Source organism: Calonectris borealis, chromosome 5, assembly GCF_964195595.1.
Source record: "Calonectris borealis chromosome 5, bCalBor7.hap1.2, whole genome shotgun sequence".
In the NCBI taxonomy this organism is placed as follows: domain Eukaryota; kingdom Metazoa; phylum Chordata; class Aves; order Procellariiformes; family Procellariidae; genus Calonectris; species Calonectris borealis.
In genome coordinates this window covers 11,965,304-11,983,790 of record NC_134316.1, presented here as the reverse complement: position 1 = coordinate 11,983,790, position 18,487 = coordinate 11,965,304, and the positions used below count along the sequence as shown (strand labels likewise).

The 18,487-nt window shown below is 39.3% G+C and overlaps 2 protein-coding genes across 4 annotated transcripts; one reads left to right on the top strand and one right to left on the bottom strand.

The window, feature by feature from the left end:
- Positions 1-313: 313 nt before the first annotated feature.
- BAG5 (BAG cochaperone 5) lies at positions 314-5,923 on the bottom strand. 2 transcript variants are annotated; one of them, XM_075150988.1, is made up of 2 exons: positions 5,839-5,923; positions 314-4,992 (listed from the first exon to the last, which is right to left on the bottom strand). In XM_075150988.1, exon 2 carries the CDS (start codon positions 4,962-4,964, stop codon positions 3,612-3,614), a length of 1,353 nt encoding a protein of 450 aa, XP_075007089.1. In that variant the 5' UTR covers positions 4,965-4,992; positions 5,839-5,923; the 3' UTR covers positions 314-3,611. The 2 variants fall into 2 exon arrangements, with proteins under 2 accessions (XP_075007089.1, XP_075007088.1); XM_075150987.1 differs by lacking the exon at positions 5,839-5,923 and adding an exon at positions 5,645-5,729.
- Positions 5,876-13,214, top strand: COA8 (cytochrome c oxidase assembly factor 8). 2 transcript variants are annotated; one of them, XM_075150989.1, is made up of 5 exons: positions 5,876-6,011; positions 6,842-7,039; positions 8,127-8,190; positions 10,221-10,311; positions 12,975-13,214. In XM_075150989.1, exons 1-5 carry the CDS (start codon positions 5,886-5,888, stop codon positions 13,078-13,080), a joined length of 585 nt encoding a protein of 194 aa, XP_075007090.1. In that variant the 5' UTR covers positions 5,876-5,885; the 3' UTR covers positions 13,081-13,214. The 2 variants fall into 2 exon arrangements, with proteins under 2 accessions (XP_075007090.1, XP_075007091.1); XM_075150990.1 differs by having other exon boundaries at positions 5,926-6,011; positions 6,750-7,039.
- The last annotated feature ends 5,273 nt before the right edge of the window (positions 13,215-18,487 follow it).

Here is an 18,487-nt window from a genome sequence, read left to right as displayed (position 1 = left end):
ACACAGTTTAAAGCCAGATTATCTTAACTCCTACTAAAGGTTCTTTAATCCACGTTGACTTTGCACATGAAAAGACTTCGTAACGTAACATCAGTTTTGCAAGCTCATCTGTTAAGGCAGCATCCTTCAACAGAGAAGTGGCAAGATCTTGAACAGCCCAGCATTTTTGCAGCGATCATCCAGCTGAAGCCTAGCAATATGCAAAGCTATCGCTGACGAAAGAATGCAAGCAACAACTGATGTAATGATTGTAACGCAAGGTTGAATACAGAGAAAACCAAAAGGCGCCAGATTTAGTAAGCAGAGGTAGGAGTGGTTTCCACACAAAGAACTTTATTGTCATAAATACAGCAGTGAAAAGCAAACTTTTAAAGAAGGAGGGGAAAAAAAAAAAAAGAGAGCTTTATGTCTATGTGTTTAATAAAAACACTTTTTCTAAGACAAAAATCGTTTACATTCTGGTAACTCACATTCAAAAATAAACACAGAAAGGCAGCAGGGCATAACATTCAAATGAATACCTAGTAAAAGGTGGTAATGTGTTTTTATTAATAATCAAGAATATAACACTGCAATATTTAATCTTGAATTTGTATATACAAATGCCATATCCTACACAGCAATAAATCAAGACATATACACATAAGGAGCATGTACACTAGTTTCTGTTAAATTGAAAAAGTAGGAACCATACTTAACAAAAATCTCCCCCAAACTGGTAACATAGAAAAACCACTTTGAGTGATACAACAACAAAAATAAACACTGAAATAACTAAAGAAAACTACTTTAAAAAGAAATATAATTAACAAATAGCAATCACGACGTAGGATTACCTCTCCCCCAAATATCCAATCATTTATTTTGCTCTAAGGTAGATTACACAGCACACAGAAAAGCTATCATATTTCAGGATAGTACTAAAATGCAGGCTTTTGCAATTTGGTCCATTTATATTTTGCTGATTATTTTAGCCTGCCGTATCGGAAAGAAAAGTTGTGTTTCCCTCAATCTTTGGATATAAAAAACAGAGAAATTACATTCTGCAGCACAAAAGCAAGATTTTGAGAAATCTGTGCATTTTTTTTTTGGTTAAGCATATTTAGTTTATTATTTTCATTCATGCAAAAACTGTGAATTAATCCCATTCCAGATGAGGATTTTCCCATAAAATTTAAACAATCAATTTATTAGATTATAGAATAATGGAAAAAAGCTTAATCCACACAGTATCTTGCTACTGAACTCTACTCAGTTAGTCAAAATTACACTAACCTTACACATTTGCCTCCTTAGAGACACAGGCGTAACAATTCATTCATAAAAGCTAAAAGACATACAAATTTAAAATAGAACAGATCTGAAAACTATACTTCCTCATTTTTATGTAAGATGTTCAAACATTTATAAAGCTACACGTGACCTCGAAAGAACATGACGCTAAATTGTTAAACAATCTACAAGTAACCACTGCAGACCTGACAGTAATACTAAAGAAAAATGAGTAATATTATTACGCTATCAAATTCTTTTATTTCCTAAAAACGTAAGTGCAAATCAGAATTTGCAGTTCAAACATGTAGAAAGCTTGAAATGAGTAAAATAATTCAGGTGTTAATATTCTGTGTTAGCCACATATTATATAAATATAGATTGGAATTTTAACTAGGGGAAGTGATTTTTTGAGGTAAGGAGAAATAAATTCAACAGGGTTATATCTCTGAAGGAGCAGAGAGAATCCTCCAACAAACATTCTGTCATTGCCAAATTGTGCCTTAGGCATTGTACTTAATTGAAAAAATAGATCGTTTTTGGCAAGTAAAATTGCAAAGCAATCACCTGTACGATCACATACAAAACATATTCACACTCTGAAGTTACACAGCCTTTCATCAACACCTCAAAGCATGTTATGGAGCAATAGAGTTATATTCTCTCCTTCTTGTAGCAACAGGCACAGAAGACCAGCCCAAAGTCCCCCATCTCCACATCAATGCATTTGTTTTTAAGCAAAATCCGTATTTCCCAAATTTGATACTCATTCTTAGGACTGTATAGAACAATTGTCACCTATTGTATCATGTTAATTTGACATATATTATAGCAGAATTATATATATGTGAGAAATCCAGTTTGCAAAGATTACAAATGTATCAAGCTGCCAGTAAACAGTTCCTATACCTACATATGACGGTGCAAGTTAGTGGTGTCATAAAGGCACTTGTCTCTCACAGACAGTATTGTCTTCTCTCATCAGTCAAAAATAGATCTAAAAATATTTATTTTAACATCCGAAATGGTTTTTACTCCTTAAAGCGGTGCAAATCATCATCTATAGAACAATAATTCATTAATTCAACATGAAAGAGCTAAGTGCAAATTATCCATAATTAAATATATCTTTATAATTAATTCATTTTGATGCCATGCTCTCAAAAAAATGCCAAAAAACATGCTATAGTAGAAATGTGATTGGCACTAGCAGCCACAAATAAAAAGGCAGGTGCATACAATAGTACAAGCAAGCTTATTTACACGCTACTAAAACAATTAAGTGATGAGTTGCAAGGAGAGACATTTGCCACAAGTCTTTTCCAAGACTTGCTTGAAGCCACACCTGACTAGTATGAAATATATAACACACATTTACATCATTAGGGACATCTTTATAGCTAGCTACCTAATTTTACAAAAATAATTCCAAAATGCTCGTTCACTTCAAAGTGAATTCTGTTTCTGTTTTCAAAACCAGATCTAACAGCAGAGTTTAAAAAGACACCTAAGCAGCTCCTAAATAAAGTTCAGCGCAGTTTTCAGGGGCTTATGGATGGCAGTGTGACATCCTCGAAATCCCATTTATCTGGTCAGTATATACGTACAGATTTTCCTCTCCAAGTCTCAGTACCTTAAAGCAGTAATTTGAAAGAGTGTCCACCAATAAAAGACCTGTTTTTGCAAATCAGAGGGCTCAGGTATTACAAAAAATAGATGTAATTGGCTTTGCTTATGTAAATGCTAATTTGCAGTCGGCATTATAGCTCCATTAACTAACAAATCTAAACAGCCAGAAAGGTGTGATGGATGGAATAAATCAAGTACAGCCCATAAGCCAACAGGTTTTTTTGCCCTTAATACTTTCTGTCGTAACTGCGCATTAAGAGTATATCCAGACTGCTATGAAGTTGCTGGATGGAGCCTTGTGCTTGAATGCTAATTTTCATGTCCGGTCTTCTTTAAATAGTTTTGCCAGTACTCTACCATAAGGAAGTTTCTGCTTCTTTGAAAAATCTGCATTCACTGAACATTGCACAAGGTTATTAAAACAAAAACAGGAAAAAAAAAAAAAGCCATTTGATCAAGTATTAAGCTATTCCTTCAGAGAATCGCACTTCCTTGCTTATAGCAATGGCCAGAATTGCTGATGATGTACTGACAGTTGCCATGGCAAGCGGGTGACTGCGTGGGACAGCAGACATATAGCCAAGTCAACTGCTTATGCAATCTCTGTGATTTAAGCGAGCACAGAACACACCACTTTTATTATGTGCTGCCAATGAGCTGCATAAAGTGCCAAAGGAAAAAATGTTCTTCTGTGTTAGGCCCTGGCTGTTTCAGTACTCCCATTCATCTGTTTTCATGTCCAGATAGTAAAGAATATTCTGTGCAAGCTTTACTGCTTGCTTTCTGGCAGCCTTACACCGCTCGTCACCTTGTGGATCAACAGCATCAAGTGCTAGAAGTTGTTTCGTAAGAAGTTCTTCCAATCTCATGTAATTTTTATCCGTTCTGTTTCCATCAAATGAAATCACCTCCTGCTGAATTTGAGACAAGTTTCCAAGAACAGTCCAAACTGCTTTATGAGACTGATGTTCAGCAGCAGTTTGCTCAGGATACATTTGCCTTTTTTCAAGTGCTTCCTTCAAATCAATATACGTTATAAGAGTTTGAACTTCTATTACTGCTCTTCTCCGGGCTTCTCTAATACAGGGGTTTTTTCCTGGACTCACCTCATCTAAGCGGGCAATCAATCCCTGCAATTCTGCTTTGGATCCCAAATACAAATCAGAAGCGTTCTCTGTTTTTAAAAGTAAAGAATTAACTTCCTTCATTTTCTTGCGGATCTCTTCTATTTTTAGAATGGACTGATTTTGTGCCAAATCATAAGCGTGAGTAGAATTTGCTTCTTCTTCTAAGTCCAGGTATTTCTGCAATTTATTGATCTCTTCCACTACTTCCTTTCTGTAATTTCTTATTTCCGTGCGACCACAGACATCTAAAGCATCCAAATCGGCAATGAGGCCTGTAAGCACACAGGATAGATGCCTGCAGGTATCATTACTACTCACTCCCATTAGAAGCGCAATAAGAGTTCCTCTTGCTTTGTTCACATCACACATTACAGAGTTAATTTTGGAGACAGAAGGATGCGCATCATTAGAGAGTGGCAGGGACAGCTGTTGCTTTACACAGCTTTCTATAATCTCCTGAACAGCACATACTTTTGTCAGAGTGCGGTATCTTGCTTTGCGTAAAGAAACCTTCCCGCCGGTTTTCACCTGGGTAAGCCTCAACACAATGTCCTGAATACCTTCTTCAAATTCATCACTTATACAGTTACCTCCTTTGTAAAAAGGTGTAATCTGGCGTTCCACAAGTGACTGTGCCTCCTTGAATATAGCCTCTATTTCCAGCCTGCGCGGATGGTTTGCATTTTGTTCCAGTTCCTTAAGCAGCCTCTCTGTTTCCTGAGCAGCTCGCTTTCTGGCTTGCTGAATATCCCCCTTTCCTTCGGTGTCTACAGAATCTATTTCAAAAAGCTGTTTAGTAAGACTCCGTTCTAATTTCTTGTAATCTCGATCCGTAGACAGACCACTGAAGACAACCACTTGCTGTTCTATCTCTTTGACTTCTTTCTGTATTTCATGCAACCGTTTTATGGATGGGTGTTGGTTACCCATATCCATTCTCTTCTTTCGTCCAGTTTCAGATGAACTACAAGGGAAGTAAGAACAAGACTTGCGATTAATAAAGTGCTATGCACACGTCACAACTTCCACAACATCCTGAAGCACTTCAGCATTACAGCTATTTTAAATATCGCTAGCAATAGGAAAAAAACACTTGGCTGATATTTCATAGCCATTCCTCTATTGTTTCATACCTCCTTCTCCTGCTCGGGCTACAGGGGCGAAGCTTTAGTTACCACACCACCAGCTCTTAGCGTTTACCCACAACCCTCAGCCCTCCCTTCCCCACCTGCTCTGCAGCTGAAGGCAACGCAGAACAAACCGGACACCCGCAGCCCAGGGGAAAAACAGCGGCAAAACCCGACCGCCCTTGGGGTGCCACAACCCCAGGGCAGGGCTGCCTTCCCCCGCACGGGCCCCACAGCCGACGCTGCCCCCTCAGCGCCCGCCACCCCCGCGGCCCCCTCCAGACCCCCCCACGGCAGCAACCTCCCGCCCCCCCCCGGTGATCCGGCCCGACAAAGCGGGGAGAAGAGATAACAACGGACCACCCCGGGGAGCGCGGAGGCCCCTGAGGAGAGGCTCGTCCCCGCCCGCCCCCGGAGCAAACCCCCTCAGCGCCCCCGCCCGTAACGCTCCCTCCCGGCCACCCGCCCGCCCTGCCCCGGCCGCCTCACCCGCCGGCCGCCCTGGCCGAGGGACCCGCTGCCCGGCCCGGCGCTACGCTGCGCCACGGGCCGAGCGGCAGCGTACCCCGGGAGCCCCGCCCCGCGGCCGGGCGGTGGCGGAGGCGGGAACGGCGCGGCCGAGGGACGCGGCCCCTTCCCCAGCACCGCCCCCGACCGCAGCGCCGCGCTCCGGGCGGCCTTGCCTTTGCGACACCGCCGTAAAGCGCCCGTCGCCGGCAGGAGGCGGGCGATGGCAGCGGCCCGGGTGCTGCGGGGGGCTGGCTGCCGCCGCTCCTGCTGCCACCGCCGCCTCCTCTCCTCCTCCTCAGCCGGCGGCGGCCCCACGGCTGAGCGCGGGGAGCGGCAGGAGAGCGCGGTAAATCCGGACGGGAGCGGGGGGGGTAGCTCCTGCGTGCCGGAGCCGGCCTGCCGCGGGGGAGGCCTCGGAGCCTCCCGCCCCTGCGCAGCCCGGAGCGGGGAGCCCTGGCTGCCCCCGCGGTGACGCTCGGCGTCGCTGGGCGGGTGCGTCCCCATAAAAGCCCGCGTTTCCCGCGGCCTCTCGTTGTTTATGTATTTTCCAACGCCCCCAGTGTTTGTAAACGCGCTGTGCGGATGGGGCGCTGAGGCACAAGGGAAGTAAAACGCTTTTAGAAACGGAGCAGTACGTTACGGGCTGTTAGAGCCAGTGCTTCCTAAACCCGGCCTGAAAAGCTACGTGCTTGTGCGTGTTCGCAAGGATGCACGAAGAAAGCAGGGCTTAGGAAGACTTGCATACTTAGAATCATAGAATCATTAAGGTTGGAAAAGCCCTCTAAGATCATCGAGTCCAACCGTCAACGCAACACCACCATGCCCACTACACCATGTCCCTTGCAAATCCTTGCCATCAAATATTTTAACGAAGTGGAATATCAGTGATGCAAAAATGAAAAAAAAAAAAAGGTTGCTTTTAAAAAAAAAAAATCATGATTCATGTTTGATGGAAAAGAGTCAAACGTATCTTCTTTGTAGTGCATTTCTAAATAGAAGTAAATTTTAAATGTATCACATCATTTTTGGTCAGGGTAAATGAATGTGCATAATTTCTGAACTTGTTATGCTTATATGTTTTAAGATTGTATGGAGTTTTGGAATTTATTTCAAATCGGGATGTTCTTCAAAAACTCTGCTGAAGTGGTCATAATGAATTCTGCCTGTATTTTCAAGGGCCTGGATTTCAGCCCCCCCGCACACTCCCGTAACGACTGGATCGGCCCCCCCGACAAGCACTCCAACCTGCGGCCGGTCATCTTCTACGTGTCCCCCGAGGAGTCGCCCCTGGAGCGGCGGCTGCGGGAGGTGCGGCAGGAGGCCCAGGCCTGCGACCAGCGCTTCTGGGCACGGCACAACCGCGCCTTCCGCCAGGTGAGCCTGCCGCGATGGCCAGTGCCACTCGGCTCCTGCCCACCCACCTGAAATCGGGGGTGGGGGGGTTTGGCCTCCATGAAGTAGGGTTCAGTTCTGCCTGCCATTACTGGCTGGTAATTGATACCATTTCTTTTAATATGCACTGTGTCTTCATGGAAATTACTTTTTTGTCATTCATTTCTTCAAAATAACGTACAAAACTAAAGAGCCTGCATATTTTATTGCTGTTTAGTGGCATATAATGATACTTGCCTTTTTCTTACCTTGCACTGAAAATATAAAGTTGTAGCCACTAGCTAGTTGTAGCTAGTCTAAATTTACCCTCTTTTAGTTTAAAACGATTCCCACTTGTCCTGTCGCAACAGGCCCTGCTAAAAAGTTTGTCGCCATCTTTCTTATAAGCCCCCTTTAAGTACTGATAGGCAGCAATAAGGTCTCCCCGAAGCCTTCTCTTCTCCAGGCTGAACAACCCCAACTCTCCCAGCCTTTCTTCACAGGAGAAGGGTTCCACCCCCTGATCATTTTTGTGGCCCTCCTCTGGACCCGCTCCAACAGGTCCATGTCTTTCCTGTGCTGAGGGCTCCAGAGCTGGACGCAGCACTGCAGGTGGGGTCTCACCAGGGCAGAGCAGAGGGGCAGAATCCCCTCCCTCGACCTGCTGGCCACGCTGCTTTTGATGCAGCCCCGGATACGGTTGGCCTTCTGGGCTGCGAGAGCACATTGCTGGCTCATGTCCAGCTTTTCGTCCACCAGTACCCCCAAGTCCTTCTCGGCAGGGCTGCTCTCAGTCCCTTCATCCCCCAGCCTGTATGGATACCGGGATATAAGTTTTATATGTTAAATAAGTTTTATATGTTTCAGTAGAAGACTTGCATGAATTAATTGATGCATGCAGGTAGCAGGATCTAAGTGATAAAGTTACCGGAAACTCACTGGATTCAGGAAAATGTTTTGTTGATGTTTCCAAGTAGAATGAGTATTGCTTGTTATTTCAGAGGGTATTAAACACTACACTGCTATGTGATTAAAAACAATGGTTAACCTCAAGGCCTGAATCATTCTAATGTGGAAAAATATGTTTTAGGAAAAAGAAGAATTTATTTATTCGAGGCTCAAAGCCAAGGGTCTGGAAGTGAGAGATGAAACAGGTTAGTGAGATCTTTGTTTATAGTTTAGGATGAATTCTGAATTCTGTTTGACTTCGAATTTTGTTAGTTTATGCCCTTTGTGTTCTGTCATAAGTAAATCTTGAGGGTAGGATTTAGAAGTGTTTTCAGGAGCATGATAAAAAAAGAGGGGAGGATCTCTTCAGAGGTGTGCTCGTGGGGTCAGATCATCTGTTGCACTGTTCTTCCCCTAATTCCTTCCCCACAGCTGGAGGGAATGCGCTGAAATCCTAGCCAAGTAATACAATCATTCTGTAGTCTAAGGAGGAAGGGGCTTTTTGTTTCACACCTCCTAACCCAGTGAGCTAGCTGAGCTAAACATATAGAGCATTTGCCTCAAGTGCATGTTATGGTTGAGCAGATAAATTCACACTCTTTGGCTACAGGTCCATAGTGTATACAATGAATACAATATTTTTCCTTGAGGGAGAATAAGACAGCTTCTGAGGAGATAGCAGCTGCTATCTGCTCGTCTTTGCCTGAGCACAGTTGCTATAAAATAGTTGCCTCTCTAATTCATTATGTGAAACTGAAAGCAAGATGCCTTCATAGTAACAGTGAATTGGCCATTGTAGTATGAGGTTGAACATTTTGTTCATAGAATAATGATCTGTTTGAGTTTAGTAAAGCATCTGCTCTGACGTTCTGTGTATCACATACCATTATTTTTCTCTTCTATTTGTGTCCTGGTGATCAGTATGTGGTTGAGAAATAATTTTAATTAAGTTCTGTGTTGTTTAGAAAATGCTTCTTTTATATTGCCATTTTGGGTTTGTTTTAGTCTTTTTGTTTTGTTTTTATACCCTAGAAATAAAAGAAGAATAGTAAGCATGGATATCCCTTAGCAATAAAATTATATTGGCTGCATCTGTTGATTAACTCTGTTTTATAATACAGCTGTGTGTATACAAAAACAAGAGTAATAACAATATACATGTACAGTTGGAACAAAACTTACTTTTTTATATAAGTGACTCTATGATCAGTTCTGCTGATACCAGTATGAAGACACAAATCAACTACAGGTGTTAAGTAGGCAGCCTTCAAATAGTCTTAGAGTAAATTTATCCCATAGTATGTTAATCCATTGTAATATATTAGATTTGTAAATAATGACAAATGGAACTGATCAATAATTTACATTTCTATGATCAGTCTCAGGAGCTTTAAAATGCATTTTGAAACAGTAACAAGTTGAGTATCACAATTCCATCATATCCGTATCCCCTGGGACATTCAAATTTGACCCTCATTTTAGAAACATTGAAAGTGCCAGAAAGTTTGTATAGGAATTATCTGGTAGAGTTGAGAATATTTGCTGGTTCTCAGGATTCTACATCTGTGCTGTAGCCACAGGCTTTCCTTTCATGTTCTGTGGAGAGAATCCATGTCCTCTTAGGTTCTGCTTGTGAGAGTGGCATATTCAAAGTCATCTTTTGTACTTGCTTCTTCACAAAATAATTGTCTACTGTATTGTTAATAAATCTGACATCTCAGAACATATACTCTTTGGTATAAGTTACTTGAAATTTATCAACAGAAAAAAATGTACATCTGAAAATATCATGTCAGTCATGGATAGTGTTCTTTCTATATTTATTGGCTTGCTTTAGGAGGGAAATTTAAATTACCAAGTGCTCTTACTGGTGCTGTTTGGACTTCAGACCTGCGAGAGATTAATTTTACTCAAAGGATAGATACTCCTAAATCTACAGACTTTTTCATACGGGTCCACTAGTTCCCTAAATAATCTAAGATCTGATAAACATAATCACTTTCACAAGTAATAAGGGCTTAAGAGTTACACCAGCTTCAAGATGACCAGTATTTTTAATCTGCTGTGCTCCCTAGATAAGTTTTAAAAAGTTGGAAGATAAAAGCATATTAACTTGTTCAGGGTTACACAGGAAGCTTGTAGGAGCAAGGAGTCAGACCTAGCTCTCATGCATCTGCACCCAGTGTTTTAATCCAAAGAATTATCTTGACATTGTTACACCAAAACTTATTTTCAGGTCAAAAAGCAACACTGAATGCAGAAGAAATGGCTGACTTTTACAAGGACTTTCTAAGTAAAAATTTTAGAAAGCATATGCAGTATAACAGGTATGTAGAAGGTATTTATGTTGGCTGTTATATATTACGGTCTAAGTGAAAGGCATAAAATCAAACTTAAAATTTGAACTTTTCTTTCCATAATTGGTAAGGCAGCATCTAAAACTATCATTTTAGAAATTTTTTTTTTAAATGCTGTTATTAGCATTTGACAGAAATTTGCATTATCATTTCAGTTCTTCTACTGCTTATTGCTGGATTTAGTGGAGAGATGAATCTCATGTCTGAGATTCAGAGAGACAAGATCAGGAACTCAATTTTTTTTCTCTTATGGCATGGGTCTTTTCATGCTGCTAATTGAAACTGATAAATATGTGAGTAAAACAGTTGAAATTTCTATATAACAGATTCTAGTTGACTTAAATAAGGACTAGTAAATGTGATTCATCTCAAAGGAAAATTGTTTAATGGGAATAATATTTAGCATTCTTGGGTTTATTATTTTGCAAGCATGTAGTAAAAATGAAAGTGATTAGTCTTGAGTTTGAAGGGTTTTTGTGGGGTGAAGCATTAGTAAAATGATCGCCTGAACTCATCTTGTGTAGAACCTCGGCTACAACTAGGTAAGCCCACATCCACCGTGCCTCTTCACAACATCTACTGCATTGTTTCAGTGTTACTGTTTGTACAACAACTTGATAAACTGGATTTGGGATCTGAAACAACTGAAAAACGACTTGCAAACACACATTACCCTGCAAGTAGCTGTGCACACTTGGTAGAGGGCTAGAAATGGGAAAGGAATGGGACGCTGGAGGAGAATAGTACTTAATACAGTTACAGTAGCACTGTCCACTTAATATGAAACCACAACTTCAGTTTCTTCTCTGTATCGATTAAAAGATTGTTGGGCTCAAAGGTCTCAAGTGTTACTCGGTTCCTAATGGTGTAATGCTAGTGAGAATTCTACACTATAGATCACTACAACTGATCTATAACAAATTGTGGTTTAGCGTTCTTTGTACGTGTTGTGCATATACCATAACATACTATACTGTAAGATCAATTTTACTGTAACAAATATTTAAAATAAGTATGCTCATCTTGTCTTGCCCGTGGCGGGGGGGGGAGCCTCACCAAAAACCTAAGCAACAGCATTAGAAGATTGAAAGTAAAAAATTCTTTTTAATAAGAGGATTGTTGTTCAAATTGCCTATAACTGATGAGTGAGAAAGCAAATAGTTTATCTTAGAACTGGTCACCAGACACCATTGTTGTAGTGACCTCGGGATAGTGTTCCATTTTCACAGTAGGAGTTCAGGCTTTGTGCCTAAACATGACCTTCCTTGTGCTGCCTTGTAAAATCAGGTAGTGTAAGCTGCATAATTGTAGTTTCAAAATGGAACTGCACAGCCCTGAAAGCAGTGGAGCTTTTTATAGGCATTCTGATTTTGAGGGGTCATATTTATAAAAATCTGTTTATGCGTTCAGCTGTATGTTCTTTTGCAGTGTTGCCAGCTGGCCTGAAAACTGTGGCCACTGAAGTGTTGCAACTTCTAAAATTCAGTTAAAATTGAAGCAACGACTGTGGATAGACGCCATGAATATTTAGTTCAGGGTACTTAGACTGGAAATACAATCTAGTTGAGGAAAAAAAAATTCAAGAAGGATATAGGAAATAAGACATGAAAGGGGAAAGGAAACAGTTGCAATGTTAGCATGATATTTTGATTTAACATGACATTTGAGGGGGTAGCTCAGTGCTGCTTGTCAGCATGATTTTGGCTACTACCCTTACTGAGAGGTTAGTATCTCAGGTTTATGTTAGATCTGTACATGCAAGGTTTCCCACAGAGATCTCAAGAGAAGACCTAAATCCCAGTGTTTAGTATTCCCTGCTAGTTCCACAATAAGTGTATTCTATTGCTGCTTGTGCAGCATTTTACAAAATGGGGGACTGATCCTTGTTGGAAACTAGAAGGAAATTATTAAATTAGTTTGTAACAGGGGCAATAATTTGAAGCAAGTTCTCAGAGGTTAAAAACGGCTGATACAGACTATCTTATCTGTATCTTGAATTGGCTCCAGAAGCCATGCATGCTGCATAAACACTATTTAAAGGTATAAACACTAACTTTGGCAATATTAAAGGCATCATCTTTAAAGTGTACTGAGTTAGAAACCTAATGTTTCCTGTATTGGATTATATAACTAGTCTTTGAAGTGTCATTTTATTTTATTTTCCCCCCCTTTATAGGTGACGAACTATGCCCTTTCCAACACACACATCTTCATACATGCACGAACAAATCATACCCATAGCACAGCATTGGCAGGAAATTCTTTTAGATAGTTTGATGATCAGCTTTACTTCTGAAACATGAGATATGGTTACAATTATTTTATCTTACCTGATTCCAAATACAATTGATCATAAAACTACCCATCCCTTAACTTTTTTTACAGTTAAGCTCTCAATGGTTGTAGCCCTATAGTCTACATGTAATCTGTTCATGGATGTGGATATTCACATAGACCTTTTCATAGGTTATTTAACTCTAATTAGACAGGAAAAGTATTGCCACAAAGAATGGAAAAGCATGTTGTCAGTGAATTGTCATTTGCCAATACCAAAGGATATTTTAATATAATCGTGTACCTTTCTCCTGTTCTTGTTCTGTATGCTGATGATTTTCCCGGCTTTGGAATCCTAGAGATTGGTATAAACGTAACTTTACTATCACATTCCTCATGGGACAAGTAGCACTGGCGAGAGCTCTGAAGTGGCTTCGTTGGAAAAAGAAAAATGTTGGAAATTAGTGATAACAGCTTCATGAAGAATGCAACACTAGCTAGGCCTGCTATAAACTTGTTGTTTATAGTGATGTTCAGAATCTGAATGACTAATGTAATAATCGCTTGAATCTGTTTATTAAACTATGTAAATAAAAGTTGCCATTGGTCTTAATTTATAATCACTATGTAGATTTCCTTTACCTTTTATTCCAAGAATATCTAAAATATTTCCCAACCAAAACACAACTGAGAAAACTATCACAAGCTGTTCCTCGTTTACATTAAATGGAAGGGATCACAACTGTCACATTTTTACCACAGAGTCATAGCTCCTATATAACATGTGATTCAGTATGCTGTACCTGAACCAGAGAATGATGTCTTCACCAACCATATTAGTATATAAAGACAAAAATGCCTCATTTTGTGGCAGTTGTCTGTCTGGGGCAGTAGCTGTCCACAAGTAATACAATATGGCTGAAGGAACAAGTATGATCTGTGAGTATATATACAATCAATTTAGAATGCTCTTTTCAGTGTGATTATTTCCTATTTTTAAGATTTAAGATATGTTTTAATGTAAATTACTAATGCAATAGGATCTTCTTAGATAATTTTGTTTTAATTAAAAGAAATGTGCCCCCCTTGGACAAGAGTTCCTCTAATCTATGATTGGTAAAGATTTTAGTTGCTGAGCAATAAAACAGATGTATTGCCAGTCACTTAATCTTGGTAGAAAAGGAAACTGATACTTGGTTGTATGGAGAACGTTAGTACTAAGAAAGTACTAAGTGCTTTCTACTGGTTCATTTCTTTCCAAAAATGTGCTATTCTCACCAGTTTCTCTGAGGCATTCGGAAGAACTCGCCTGAGGGGGATTTTTCTGGCCTCAAGGTGTGTAACATCAGTTGGAAGGAGGTTGGTTTAAATAAAGTCTTCAAATGTTATGCCATGTATCCATAATTTAAAAGAAGTTCCGTTCCTCACAGTGTTCTCCCTGTCCATTTATACAGTTAAATGATTTTTTTGATACAGTACCTCCTAAGAGGATTCTATTAAAAAGAATGTATGTTGTCAAATGAAGTGTGTTTTCCTAAAGCTATGCTGTAGGGACAGTTCTGCTTTTGGAAATGTCAGCTCAGTGGCCATTGACCTGTTTTTCATATCTAAACATGACATGATTTATTCACAGGCTTTTTCAGATGGAGCAGAAAGAGCTTTGTCAGTATCGACTGTAATAATTCCTTTGCAAGATGAAATAAATTTTAATGATATGGTAGCGGATCACACTGTTTCATACAATGATGATATCATCATTGGGGCTAAACAATCACTGAACTGTGGTTTTAACTGTTGTGTTATTAGTAAATGAAAGCAGTCATTAAGAGTGTTTACTGAGGTGATAATCAACACTTCTAGGAAAATATTATTTGTGAATGTTACTGCATCAGTACTGTAAAAGTATATTATTAAAAAGTTACAAAATGCCATGTTTCTTTAGGAAAATAAATTTTTGAAACAGACTACGGTGGGTATGTAATGTAATTCATCAGGGCTTTACAGTAAATCATATCTTACAGTATATAAGCTTTGACCACAATGCAAATGCGCACTTTAATAAATAGTTCCAATGTAAAAGAATGATGGGATAATATAAGAAAATATCCCTGAAAGGCAGAGACCTCAGAACCCCAATGGACTGGTGGTTGATAGCCATATGTTCTGACAGCCTATGCATAAGATCCCTGAGGTAGTTTCACATATGCTTCAAGTGGGTAGAGGTCAATCAAAAGAAGCATTTTCATCTTCTGAGCTGCCCACTTCTATTAACACAGACATTTTTGTGTCTGCCTGCTGAACCAGATCAGGAAATTGATTCACTGCTAGAACTAATCCAAGAAAAAAAGCATTAGATGTCAGTTGAATTAATACATCTCATCATGCAGATATAAATGTTCTACTGTTGGCATAGGGGAGATGTGGGAATTCAGATGGAGGGTTTGGATTGTGCTTCAGTCTATTCAGTTAAAACTCCTTTCTGGACATGTAATTTTAGTGTTGGTCACCCAAAAATAATATAATCAACATACAATGGATCATGCTAGGATTCTGCTCTGAGCTGCTTGTAGGTAAAGTTCATGCCTTTATGGCATTGCCTTGATTAAGATTCTGTGTGGGGTGCTGGGTCGCTTTATCTAAAGCCTACTGAAGGAGTGAGGTATTCATCTATTAGGTAACTGTTGAGCTCTGATTTAGAATATCTAATAAAGCCACTGTGAAAAGATGTTATTAAAAATAATCCATCTGAAATTTTGAGTCTCATTACCAAAACCACATACATTTACTGAGATAATTACATTTTCTGAACAGCCAAAAGCCATATCATTTTTGCCAGTGTTGCATTGCTTTTGATTTTTTTTTTCTTGACTCAGAGCAGTTGTAATAATGCCAGCTGCTTTCAGATATTATTGATCATAAATCCTTTATACATCAAAGGAAGAATAAGGAGCTGCCACAGACTACTGAAAATAAATTTTTTATGTATACAAAGGTCTGCTACAGTAACTGAAGCTAGTGAAATAGATCAGAGAGTGACTTTTTTGTGCACATTTTCTGAGTCTAGGAAAAATACAGGGGAGTGTTCTTATCATTTAGGTATTTAGCCAATCCTATCAGAAGGAACAGCAATATTTTATATTTGGTAAGATGGAATATGAGAAGAGTAAGAGGAAGTGTCAAATGGGGATTGAAAGGCAGACCAACTAAAGGTTGATTTGAAGTGATTGTAGCACCTCTATATATGATTAGTAAAGGACTGTACATCTTTAAAAAAATGCATTTCTCAATTTCATTAGGATTTTTGAAGTAATGGTAGCAACTACTGAGCAGGTAGCTTCTATATTTAACTGAAAATTCTTGGTGATAAAATGTAGTTCAAAATTCAGATTTGTTATTTAGAAGCTGACCCTTCCTGGCCCCATTTTAAGGGGACTGTTCTGCTTGCAATTTTTAACTTCCACTATCACTAAGCAAGATTGGTATCCTACAGGACGATCAGATTTAGCCAAACAAGAACTTAATTTACATCCTGCGCAGAGCCCATGGGCCAGTCTTTTGCATAAAGGCTGGGAGATTGAATTGCTTTCAGGAAAGGATAATATATGCCCGTAACTGTAATATGCATGAATAACATTTTCATATTAAAAATTATATCCACTGATTGCTGTAAACTGATTCACAGAATAATAACCCCATAATTGAATATTCAGGTTCATTTCTCAAAACACAAGTTACTTAATTTCTTATGAGTTTATTTCTTAAAGAGTTTAGAAGTACGTGGAATGTAATCATCTTGAAATACATATAATTAATATTCACTATTATATAAATCACTTCTTTGTGCCTTGAATTTGTATTCATTAATGGATTAAGATTTACCCAAGTATTGTGAGATTTAGTTGATTGATATATTCAAATAGCAGATGCTGTGGAAGTGCAAAAGGAGTACTTACGGCTAAAAATAGTAAAGGCAAAAAATTACATGATCCCTTTGTAAGTGTGATCTTACTCAGGAGAAATATTATTTTATAGTACTACCCACAGTCAAAATCAGTTTTATAAGCCATGTCAATACTCTGAAGACACAGTCCCTGTTTCATACAGCTGCTTGTGTTTTACTAGTTCAAACCAGATACCCATTTAATTGAGTTTCTTATATTTTGCAGGGAGAGGCACAGTGATTTTGCTTTCTGGTGTATGCAGGTTCTCATCCTTAGGGGTGGCCCCAGGTGTGTTGTGAAGGGGGCCTGAGATGGCAGGAGACAGCAAGAATGACTGTATGCATCTCCTGAGAGTGCCAGGAGGCAATTAGCATTCAGTTTAAGCTGGAGTAGCCCTGAAGCTACTTTAATGGACCATGGCTGGCATGAGTTTCCAGCAACCTCCGTGCCAGTCAAGAATTGCTGGCATTCAGCAGTACTCTGTTCACACCACTGCCTCCAGAGAACCCACTGATATGATTCAACTGCAGAATTGGCTGTGATAACTTTCGTCAGCTGGGTCAAAACAACATTAACAGGCAAAATGCTAGTTTCATAATCATAAGAAATTCAGGTCACTACTCATATCTCATTGTTAAAGAACTTACTGTTGACAAATTTTAGCTCCATCTTTGTAATAAATTCCTGCCGTGGAAAATTTTTCATATGATGGATCAGTGTGTAGCATACATTGGCTGTTTTTAAAGGGTTCCAGAAAAGTTACAAATTTTTCATTTCTAAAATTATTTGAATAATTAGAAGTCTAGATTCTTGGGGGGGGGTGTTTTGCAAAACAGATTTTGTAGTCAAAGCTATATTAAAGGCAAAATCCATGAATTGCAAATTTCAAAAGAGATTAATTGACTGCCTTGATTGCTTTCCTTGATTTTATTATTCTGGAGTGTCATATAGAAAATAGATGGTATGACACAGCGTAAAAATTCTGTAACAAACCAAGTCAAGACAGTTCTGACCTTAGTAGCTGTAGAAACTACAAATACTTAGGTAGAAAACTCTTATTTGTCCAAAATTGTATGAGGCTGAAAGACAAAATGGAAACTAAATTCCAATGAACATGTAAGAAAATGTCTTCTGGATTTACCAATCTTCTTCTCACATTTACCAAAATAGTATTTCACTTTTAATGTCATGTCTGGAAAACTTCCAGTTCCCTCAGGCCTCATGAAAAATTTCACCATGAAAAACAGAACAAAATACTAAGCTGACATATGAGTAAATAGCCACAGGTGCTAATTTGTGTCAAAGGAGAATTCAAGCTCACTTCAAAGAAAAAATCAGCTTTGCCATAGGACATTATAGAGCAATTTTAATTGACAAGAGATGCTCAAAATTAATTCATTTGCTGTGCTCCTCTGCTGCTTCTTCCCTGGTGCTGCTTTTGCTGTTGGGAAAAGAGGGGTCTATTCATTGTGACACCTGGAGACTTGCTGGAGTGCGTAACAGTTACCACGGTATCGTAGCCATAAATCTGATTGCCATAGGACTGAGTAAAATAGGCTGATGCTGGGAGAATGTGGCTGGAGAGTTGCCACTGGACAGGCCATGTTTCCATCTTAGGAAGATTTTTCTCAGGCTTTTGAATCGTGACATTCACACTTTCTCTAAAAGCAGCAAAGCAGCTTATTACTTACAGTCTTGAGTCTATAATTTATAGGTATTATCCAACAGCCACTTAGCACTCAGTGTTCAATTTCATATGTAATTAACAAAGTCATTTCAACTTTTAGTTCTATTATATGTTTACATGTAAATTAGAAAAGCAATCTCACTTATTTACAGTATGAACTTTGTTTTGGGGCACTACCCAACAGAGTTCACAACCAATAATTCAAAGAGAAAGAAGGTAAGTGAAATGAATGAGAATGCCGGTA

What these genes read in the sequence shown, in the direction of transcription:
- BAG5 (XM_075150988.1), bottom strand. Translation starts at nt 4,964, where the DNA reads ATGGATATGGGTAACCAACACCCATCCATAAAACGGTTGCATGAAATA.
- COA8 (XM_075150989.1), top strand. Translation starts at nt 5,886, where the DNA reads ATGGCAGCGGCCCGGGTGCTGCGGGGGGCTGGCTGCCGCCGCTCCTGC. An exon ending in GGGAGCGGCAGGAGAGCGCG is followed by an intron (nt 6,012 to 6,841) that starts GTAAATCCGGAC and finishes TGTATTTTCAAG; the next exon opens with GGCCTGGATTTCAGCCCCCC. An exon ending in AAGCATATGCAGTATAACAG is followed by an intron (nt 10,312 to 12,974) that starts GTATGTAGAAGG and finishes TTGGAATCCTAG; the next exon opens with AGATTGGTATAAACGTAACT.